The sequence below is a fragment of the Phalaenopsis equestris genome, unplaced genomic scaffold, assembly GCF_001263595.1.
Source record: "Phalaenopsis equestris unplaced genomic scaffold, ASM126359v1 Scaffold000517, whole genome shotgun sequence".
Classification (NCBI taxonomy): Eukaryota; Viridiplantae; Streptophyta; class Magnoliopsida; order Asparagales; family Orchidaceae; genus Phalaenopsis; species Phalaenopsis equestris.
The window spans coordinates 1,346,670-1,357,974 of NW_018164957.1; the positions used below are offsets into that span (position 1 = coordinate 1,346,670).

At 34.0% G+C, this 11,305-nt stretch overlaps 1 protein-coding gene and 1 non-coding gene across 2 annotated transcripts in view; one reads left to right on the top strand and one right to left on the bottom strand.

The window, feature by feature from the left end:
- LOC110028612 (trihelix transcription factor ASIL1-like) overlaps window positions 1–986 on the top strand; it is a 2,885-nt gene extending 1,899 nt beyond the window's left edge. Inside the window, exon 2 of the mRNA XM_020730529.1 lies at window positions 13–986. Coding sequence (XP_020586188.1) covers window positions 13–744 — 732 coding nt within the window. The 3' untranslated portion in view covers window positions 745–986. The remainder of the gene's footprint in view (window positions 1–12) is intronic.
- A 9,639-nt stretch (window positions 987–10,625) lies between these two features.
- On the bottom strand, window positions 10,626–10,697 carry TRNAW-CCA. The gene has a single exon. It is a non-coding gene; the product is annotated as a tRNA-Trp (tRNA).
- Between the last annotated feature and the right edge of the window lie 608 nt (window positions 10,698–11,305).

Consider the following 11,305-nt stretch of genomic DNA (forward strand, 5'->3'; position numbering starts at 1 on the left):
CCTCCCGGCGAGCCCTCGCCGGCGCCGCTCCCCCCCCGCCGCGGCCTCCCTCCCCCTTGCTGGTCAGACGACGAAACCTTCGCCCTCATCGAATCCTATCGCGAGAAATGGCCCCCCCTTCGCTTCGGCAATCTCCGCGCCGCAGACTGGGAAGAGGTCGCCGCCGTTGTAACCCGCCGCTGCTCCCACGTCCCCACCGCCACCCCCAAGACCTCCGTCCAGTGCCGACACAAGATAGAGAAACTCCGCAAGCGATTCCGATCCGAGCGGCACCGATCGCTCTCACTCCGCCCCTCCTCCTCCTGGCCCTTTTTCTCTCTTATGAAATCCCTCGAAAACCCTTCTCCTTCCGATTCCGACCCCGGAGACGCCAGGAACACCCGAAGCCACCACCGCCAAATGGCCAATAGCGGCGAGGAGCTCCGATTCGCGATCCCCAAGGCTCTCCGGTCCAAGATCGTGAACCCTCGTTCGGGCGGCGGGAGGGCGGCGAAGCTTTCTATGGAGGAGATGAGGCGGAGGTTGGAGAAGAAGAAGATGGAGGGGAAGGAGAAGGAGCGAGACGCAGTGGTGGATATGGCTTCGGCGCTGAGGACGATCGGGGATGGGTTCATGAGGATGGAGCGGATGAAGATGGATATGGCCAGGAAGACGGAGAAGATCAGGTTAGAAATGGAGCTGAAGCGGACGGAGATGATACTGGATTTGCACAGTCGCGTTTTTGATGCGCTTGTGAAGAAATAGGGAGGCCAGAGTTTGTCCAGATTTAGGTTGCTTGAATGCTAGGGAATTAGAGGAGATGGATCATCATGAATCGCGATAAGTTAGCTTTTTTTTCTTTTTTTTGAAAGAGCTTTTACTATAAATAGTTTTATATATTATGATAATGGTTTAGAGTAATGGACCCATGGAGTATTTCTTCAGGGTTTATCTATTTTCTATATGTTAAATGTGAATGGTTCTATAGGTAATTGTGAATGATGGTTGCGTTTGGTCATAGGTGATACATTATGAAAAATTCATTAGATAAAGCATGTGTTTTTTTGTCCTAAAAGTACTTAAAGTAAACTCAAAATTTTTGAAAAGGAGCATTTCTTAATTATTTTGTATTCATATATCTAACATGTAAACTATACTTTTTATATTTATACCCCTTAAATCTTTCATATCACATCAAAAATATGATGTCATTTTAACTTTTAAGAAGTGAAATACATCCTTTCATGCATAGTTAAGGTGACTTTGTATGTGAAGTTGTGAACAATGAAGTTTAGGTGTTGGATGTGAAAATTCATAGGATTGGAGTTGTATGTATATAAATCTTCCATTTGAAAAGAGTTATTTAAAAACATATCACCCAAATCTTTTGTATTTACATATCTAACATCTCTTTCATATCTCATAAAAAATACCATCATTATAACTTTTAAGAAGTAAAATACTTCTTTCATGCATAGGTAAGATGTTATATATGTAAAAATTGAAGTTTAGAAGATATGCAAATTCATAGTTGAGTTGCATGTAAATGCATCTTCCATTTGAAAAGAGTTATTTGAAAACATATCACCCAATTCTTTTGTATTTATATATCTAACATCTCTTTCATATCTCATAAAAAATACCATCATTATAACTTTTAAGAAGTAAAATACTTCTTTCATGCATAGGTAAGATGTTATATATGTAAAAATTGAAGTTTAGATATGTTATAACATTTTGCCTAAACATTTGTAGAGTTTTGTCACCATTTGCTAGGGTCCATAATTCAAACAGAAAATTTTGCGGAGTTACCACTTTCACAAGTTTCTATTTCGAAAATTGTTAATTACATTAGATTTTTCTTATCAAGATATGCAAATCTATACTAAGGTCATCACATATCATCAATATTTTATTATGATGACAAAATCTTGTCCGACACCTTGGTTTTTTTTTTTGGATGATCTGATCATTAAATTTTTTATCCATCAGTTATGTTGCACATGTGGCATCGATCGCTTCTAGTTGGTACCATTTGTTCGCCAATTAGAGACTTTGTCGCAAGTGTCACTATCGGATTAGTGTTATTGATCATTGATTGAACATCCTGGCCTACCTTTGCACAGCTAGTCCCATCAGGCTGTCCTAGGGATGGGAATATTTGATCACTTTTTGAAATGAGTCAAATAGATTTCTGCATAAGGGCAAAAAGTTTTCTCCAGGACTTTATAAATATGCATTATTTTCATGCATTGAGAACAAATTTTTGCAGAGAGAAATACTTAGTTTAGTATTAGAATTTTGGAGCTATAACCTTTATTTGGAACGCGTTATTGTTCGTCTCTAGTGTTATGCCAAGTCAGACTTCTCTGACTTTTTGACCTTTCGGTGATGATGACAAAATCTTGTCCGACACCTTGGCTTTTTTTCCGGATGATCTGATCATAAATTTTTTATACATCAGTTATGTTGCACATGTGGCATCGATTGCTTCTAGTTGGTACCATTTGTTCGCCAATTAGAGACTTTGTCGCAAGTGTCACTATCGGATTAGTGTTATTGATCATTGATTGAACATCCTGGCCTACCTTTGCACAGCTAGTCCCATCAGGCTGTCCTAGGGATGGGAATATTTGATCACTTTTTGAAATGAGTCAAATAGATTTCTGCATAAGGGCAAAAAGTTTTCTCCAGGACTTTATAAATATGCATTATTTTCATGCATTGAGAACAAATTTTTGCAGAGAGAAATACTTAGTTTAGTATTAGAATTTTGGAGCTATAACCTTTATTTGGAACGCGTTATTGTTCGTCTCTAGTGTTATGCCAAGTCAGACTTCTCTGACTTTTTGACCTTTCGGTCCTCTTTGTTTGTAGGAGCGCGCTTCATCATTTTTTTTTTCTTGCAATTAAACAATCGACAAAGTTTGGTGTTCATTGTTTGATTCATATCATTGATCAATACTAAAGTATAACATTCATTGCCATCTGGCATCATCGTCTGCTGTCAATCAGCATTGATGCCCAATGACCCTTATGCTTTACATTTGTTGCCCTCCAGTTGTCTATGTCTACCAACCGCCATTGCTTGTTGATGCTGTCATTGACTATTGCTATCAGAAATAGCCCATCACAAACTATTATTTTGCATTTTCATTTGCTTTTCTGTAATAAAGAAAAGGGTTGATTGTTGTAATTGGATATTTGTGCAATCTATGATATAAACACTATTTTAACTCTGAATTTACTAGCATTAGTGGTTTTGTTCTTAAGTATATATACTTTTTAGCATTGTTTCCGCAATTTGTTATCATATTTATACTTGGTTTTGTTCTCAAGTATGTTTTTTTCTTAACTATGACTGACTACCACACATCATATTTTGTTGAAAGGGTTACTGTCTCTCTCTTTTTGGTGCTCTGAGCTGTTGCTTTGAGTGTTTTTTTTTCTGCCACTGCTCACAATTTTTTTTTTCCATTGACATTGGTGTATCTTCATTATGACCAAAATATGGACCATTAATGAGTTTTCCATTTAATTAAGAAATGGTTTAATAACTTCTAACAATATAATTACAAATCTAACTTCAATGGCTCATAATACTCATCACAAACTATTATTGTGCATTGTCATTTGCTTTTCTGTAATAACGAAAAGGGCTGATTGTTGTAATTGGAGATTTGTGCAATCTATGATATAAACACTATTCTAATTCTGAATTTACTAGCATTAGTGGTTTTGTTCTCAAGTATATATACTTTTTAGCATTGTTTCTGCAATTTATTATCATATTTATACTTGGTTTTGTTCTCAAGTATGTTTTGTTCTTAACTATGACTGACTACCACACATCATATTTTGTTGAAAGGGTTACTGTCTCTCTCTTTTTGGTGCTCTGAGCTGTTGCTTTGAGTGTTTTTTTTTCTGCCACTGCTCACAATTTTTTTTTTCCATTGACATTGGTGTATCTTCATTATGACCAAAATATGGACCATTAATGAGTTTTCCATTTAATTAAGAAATGGTTTAATAACTTCTAACAATATAATTACAAATCTAACTTCAATGGCTCATAATACAAATTGTATATGCGTCTTATTTTCAACTAGATTTGTTTGTGAAAAAATTCTGTGATAGATTAAAGCTTTGTCAGGTCAGTGATCTCTATTATATCATGGTCATGCCACTTGCATGAGCCATAATTTATGCTTTTCTAAAGCTATGCAGCTGTTGCTTATGGTTTCTTTTATGTCTTTCATTTTGCTATATAGTCCGCTTAATTGTGATGAAAATTTATAGCAAAAACTGTGGACATGTGCTAGTACTAGGGTGCTGTTGAGTATGTGAAACTTGATCATTAATCTGTTCAGTAATCTGAGACATTAATTATAAGTCATGCCAATTTTCTCTATTTTGTTATTGGGTTTCTGCTATGAAATTCTTTAGTTTGGTGGGATGCTGTAAACGATGCAGAAGGAGGTTTATTGTTTTTGGGAGTAACTTGATATTCCTAGCATAAATAAGGGTTTATTTGGGATAACTTTCTATTTTCTTGTGTTTCAGACCGCCACCACAGTTCTACAAAGCAATTCTGTTTGTAGAAGTGCTTGCTGTTTTCTAGAATTTTTTGGGGTGGAAGTTGTCTTTTGCAATCAGATCTGTTAGAGTGTGGTGATTGTGGGAAAGTTGTTGTCTAACTTCTTTGAAAAAGATAAATATGTATAATTCGCACAACAACTTTATAAGAAATCATTTTTTCCACCATAGTTTTACAATCATTTTTACAGAAAGCTACAACCACCTCAAACGGACCCTAAGTTAACTTGATATATATTTTTTTATTTTCTTATATATTTTTCTTTTTTGTAAAATTGCTTGTTCATTCGTAAGGCATGGCAAATCCAATTTGAGCCAAAAAGACATGCTTGCTCATATATCTTTTATTCCTAGCATGCAATTCTTTACTTTAGGTTGGTAGCTAGCAAACTTTAATTAAAACTCTTCATCTTGCAATGTTACTAAAATTATATCTGATTGTTGTGATTGTTATTTGCTCATCTATGCGCTTCAGCTCTATTTGTTTGTACAGTTTTCTGCTCCCTAAGTTAAAGTATTATTTCCATACAAATTAAAAAGAAGCTTTGAATATTAGGAAGATAACGGGGTAGATCAAAGCTATGTTAGTCATCATATCGTGTTGAATCTCATTTTATCCATGAATCATACCCAAGGAATAAAGCGCGAGAATCGAGAGAGAAAAAGAGCTGCGTTATTGTGGAGATAAGCAAAATTCTACCAGATGGAGATCGAAAACCATTTACTTTTAATCTTACCCCTTTTATGAAGGAGTTTCCTCTATAATAAATGAGCATTAGCTATCATTATGCTCAGACTTTTAGGGACATCTAGCTGTCTCTTCAATCATATCATTATTTAAGCCGAGATCTTTCTTGGAGATTTCCTCCTCAAAGCTAACTGGTTATGTGGCAAATGGTTCTCAGATCATTAGCTCCCATTCTTCTATATTGGAATCCTTGTCTTTGGTATTAAGCGGTACTATATTCGCATTTGGTCGTTCGTCCATTTGACCACTCATACTTGGCCATTCCTACTCGATCAGCCTATGTCTGAGTTGATGAGGTTGGGCTACTTCTATTGTTGTGGCTTTGGGCTGAATCCTTTAACAGGTTTGGATCTGAAAGGATGCCCATATAGGTAGATTTCTGCTCCTGTAGGTCCATATTATCTGCTTTTGGCTGTACATATTGAGCCAGTTTAGAAATACTTGAGATTGGATTTATAAAGCTGTATGTTTCATTCATTTCTACTTACTGATGCATGACGTGCTAAATATGTTATGTCAGAAGCATATTTAACAGTTTTTGTAGGAAAACATACGTAAAATAGAAATAACATTTCATGCAACAGTAATGACATTTGACATGAATGATGGAGGAGGATAACTCATTATGTTGACCCAAATAGATAGGATAAAGCTAATTATGATGATGATTAAACCACTAGTCATAATTCATCTGGAAGCATTCACACTACAGGAATGTTTTCGTAACATGGATATGGTTACGCAAAAACAAACTTATTTTTTGATTGCAGGGTGATCAGAGTTTTATTGCCAGGATTTAATAGGAGTTCATAGTCCCCTTTCTTTTGATATCCAAGTTTTTTGTGCTTTGGAATGGAAAATCTTTACTTTTGTGATGATCATCTAGTGTAGTTGTTTATATGATTTTAAAATTATGGATTAATTTACTGAAACATGATTCTTTTTGTTCTCTATTTCGTTTCTGTATTGAAAGCTTGCAAAATGTTGGATTTTGTTGAAATAAGGCACTGATTTTGGGAAAATCTGCATTCTTTCTTGCTATATGGTGAATAATGAGCTGTAAATCTTTTGAAGTTGGAGTACTGACTTCAAATGTGTTTCATTTTAAGAACTCAATATATGCTATAATGATTTGATGTAACTCAAGCAACTTCTTCTCAATAGTTTGTATCTTGCACTTTTATCAAACTACATGAAATTATTGTTGTAATATTTCAATTTAGTTATTTGAAATATAATAAAATAAGTAAAAAAAAGTATATATACTTCATTACATTTTATCTTCGTTCAACTAAACATTCCCCAAGAGCCTAAGAACAATCTTGGTCAATTATATTACTTTTAAAAAAGAAATATAACGGTGATTAAAAATGCTATTTATAACAAAAGAATATATAATTTATACTTGTGGTAAATTAAGGAATGAATACTACCTGTCTATTTTACATACTTATGAGATTTTTTTTTTTTTTTTTTTAAATTTTTACTTGGCTCTAGTCGATTCACTTAAAATAAACCCAAATGTGTAAAGCTTTTATGGATTGGGAATAAACATCGTTATATTACATAATAAAGCACTTTTATAAGATAAAATATTTCTAATATGGTACATATAGTTATTGACAATAGACACGGCAGAACTACTAGATCGCTCAATCAAGTGAGTTTAAAAATGCACTCCTAATTACACCCTAGTTATATGATCTCATGGGTGTGTCTTTCATATCATATGATGTGTGTTAAGTTGGTGTGATATTCATCTAATTAAAGCTGAATGTTCAATTTAGATGCAATGAGAGTGTTAAGCTTCCTTAATTTTGGGCTATTTATTCTTTAGTAATTAATAACTTAAAAAAGTTCATAATCAAATTTTATGCCTAATGAATATTATGGTTTAAGGGTAACTTAACTCAATGCAATTCAGGCGAGCCATCTTGAGCTAGTGGTTGAGAGTCAAGGCCTTGCATAAATAATGTGCGAGTGAAAACAAAATAATGCAATTCACCATATGATACTATTCAATGATAGAGTCAATCGAGGGCATAAATTAACATCGTTAAAAATTTCTTTAAAACTTTTCATGTGAGCTTAAGGTCGTCATCAATGATTTAGAAAAAAATATTGAAATTTATTAATATAATGAGAAGATATATTGATACGTGCTAGAAGGATAACGACGTTAGTGTGATTATTTAACATCTTAGCGTTGTATGGGAATTCATTACACACCTAGATAAAAGGGAATTAAGTATGAGGAGACACCTCAATTTTTACTTAGAAAGCAATGAAAAGGGGAAAAAAATCATAAAGTCTAGCCCAGTTGAAATAATCTGCAATGTTATTTTGAATATGGTCCACTCTTATCTGGGATTAGGGAAGATGAAATTACAATATTAATATACAATTTCAGCTCAACAATAATAGCTATAACAAACCACAAAAGTCATGGTCAATAGCTATGAAGATAGTAGCTCGCCATGAACGTTGTAGGTAGTGGCATTAGCGCCAGCTTATCATAGAGACCGTAGTTGCAAGTCAAGTTAGTAATTAGCTATGTGGGCTGTAGATAGTTGCTTCAGGAATGTAGGTTAGCCACATAAGTCATAGCAGAAAGCTGCAGAAGCCGTGAGAACGTTTGTAGTCTGTAATGGACAGAGTTAGGACCTACGTGAGTTGTGAGTCATGTAGGATGTAGGGGCTGAGGTTGGGATTTGTACAATCTGTGATAATGTCTTTGGGTCGTAGAGGTCTAGTCAAATACTACATGAGCTGTGATAACATTTTTAGGCCATAGAGAGAGTTGGGAGTTGCGTGAGCATTGAACCATGAAGTTCGTTGGGTTACATAGTTCGTGGCAGGGAGTTGCAATAATGCTTGTAAATCATGAAGGCTAGATTTAGGAGCTGTGTGAGCTAAGATAACGTCCGCAGACTGAAGAGATCGGAGTTGAGAGCTGCTCGAGTTGTGATAGTTTTTATGGGTTGCAGAGGCCAGAGTTGGAAGTTGCATGCGTTGTGATCATATTTGTGGGTCATAGAGTCCAAAGTTGGGAGTTGCATGAGCTGTGAGCCTCATAAGTGGTAGTTGATCACATAAGTCGTAGTGATGAGTTGTGATGGAGTCCGTAGGCCGCAAATGTTAGAGTCGGAAGTTGCTTGAGCTGTGAGCCATGTAAGTCATAGCTGATCACATAAGATGTGGTGCACTGCAATAATGTTTGTAGGCCACAAAGGTCGGAGTTGTGAGCTGCACAAGGTGTGGACCACGTAGGTCGACCATATAGATCGTGGTGGTGAGCTGCGATGAGAGAGAGCTTCAGAAGTTCAGAGAAAGTGACAATATTCTAAGTACAAAGTTTGTAAGCAGTTGTTGTGGGGTGTATAGTTGTCCGCAACATATGCTACACTTTGATTTTGCAAGGAGCTTCGTCGCATAATGAATGCAGTGGCCAATGTTTGTCGATGGTGGCCAGCATACAATGGTTAATGGCTGCAAAAACAGGAAGAGTTCGTTGGATCGTCGATACATAATATTTGATTTCAGCTCATTCTTCTCCAATTTATGGTCTTCCTCTTACTCAAGCTTTAGTCCTCTGTCCTCTTTCATGAAGGAGGTGTGACTCTATTTATAGAATCTATGAGAGACCTCCCCACAAAAGAAGAAGAAGAATCCGGAACACTACTGGATAGTTCAAAGAGATCCCTTCGATTATACGAAGTGTGATTGACATTTTAATGCTTTAATGATATTAGAATTGAGTGATCTTGAGCTAGAAGTGTAAGTGAGTCAAGCCAATTCGTTTGATAAGTGGCTCGTGAAATGAGCTCGATGAGCTAACAAGTCAAGACTCAAGCCAACCCCGACTAAACTAGTTAGCTCGTGAGCCGACTCTTTAAAAAAAATATTAATATAAAATATGCTAAAAACATACAAAGTTTCATACTTTATCTTTAAGGTATTAAAAATATTAAGAAAGCTCAAGCCAACCCCGACTAAACTCGTTAGCTCGTGAGCCAACTCTTTAAAAAAATATTAATATAAAATATGCTAAAAACATATAAAGTTTCAATACTTTATCTTTAAGGTATTAAAAATATTAAGAAAATAATATTTTATATTCTATATTAAGTGATTTATTATTATTAATCTATTAATTGTTTATCATATTTATTATCTTATTAAAAAGCCAGCTTAAATTAACATCATTCTCTCTCTTTTATATTACAAAGTCTGCTAGCGAGCCGGCTCGAACTTGAGAAAATTAATCAAGCTCAAGCCAATGCGGGTGCGAGGACTCGTTTACACCCCTAGCCGAGAAGCTCGATTTAACTACAAGTTTGTCAGATTTTAAATCAATTTAACTTTTCAATTGTATGTTGAAAGTTTTCAAAAGTGGTTTGAAGGCTTGGCCCGAGCTTGATTTGAGTCCGACTTGATCAATTTTGGTATCATTTGGTCCGTCTCGTTGAGCCAGTCTGTTTGACTATAAGTTTGCTAAAATTTGAGTTATGAGTGAGTTTTAATTGGAATCCAAATGTTTCTTGCTAAAAAAAAAAACACTCCATTTTTCATGCTAACCATCTCAGGATTCACGTTATGATATATAATAATAGAAAAGCCTACAATTTATAATGTTCGATTATTATTATAAAGCCAATTTTCTAATGGGTTAAAAACAATAATCAGGTCTCTATTAGCATACTCAAATAAACTTTTTATAAAATGAGAGTCTAAATTAATAAATATATATGATAAATCATACTTGAACATTCAATATTTAATAATAGAACAGTAAAAAAAAAATTTTTTTCAATATTTTCTTTGTTGAAATATATGGATTATTTTTTATAAAATGATAGTCTGAATTAATAAATATATATGATGAATCATACTTAAACATTCAATATTTAATAATAGAACAGTTAAAAAAAAATAATATTTTTCAATATTTTCTTTGTTGAAATATATGGATTAATTGATTAATTTATATACATATTTTTGTTCAAATTAATATTTCTCATTAAAACAGTTATAAAATTGCTAATTCTCATAAAATATAATTATAAATAATCACTCAAAATTTTATTTTTTTTATATGAAATTGAATTTAATTAATCTAAATTTTTCCTTAAAAGATAATGTAGAGAATTATAATCAAATATTATTTTATATATAAATTATTTTTATGAAATCTTAAATTCTTCTTTTAAAAGTTGATTATTTTGATGGGAAGAACAGACAAAAATGAGAAAATATTTGTCGGAGAACGTCAGTTACGGCCGGATAATCATAACAAAAGAACTGAACCCGACGTGAATCGAACACGCAACCTTCTGATCTGGAGTCAGACGCGCTACCATTGCGCCACGGATCCATTTGAGATGATGGAAATATATTTTATTTCAAGTATTAATAAAATCACATGCAAATTTCTAATTAAATAATATAAGTAAAATTGTTGCATAGCAAAATATTCTCTCTGCGATAAACAAATTCATGTGAAACTTTGCCTAGCTAATAATCATAATTTTTTAATTATGTAAAATCAGATCACTTAAGAGCCATTAACACATTTAAATATCCCACTCCTAAACTTTTGTGTTTAATGAATAAAACTCAAATCCTAAACATCACATCCTAAATCATTTTTTAATCTTTTCGAAGGTAAAGTAGATAGTTATTATTATTATTTTATTTTTTGAGAAATTGAGGACAACAACCAACATTTATTATAATAAAATAAAGATACAAAATATCTAATACAACTCAATTAAGAGAAAATAAAAAAAACAAATCCTAAAAAAAACCATCTAACATAAAAAACCGGAACGACCGCTCCAAATGAAGCTATTTGAAGACTTCGAAAGAAAAGTCTCTAAACGAAGTTGTCTCGAGAAAACACAAGGAGGCCCAAATGTTCTGAACAACATGAATGATAGTATCCACATTTATTTTAAGTCTCCAAATATGTAGTCAAGTAAG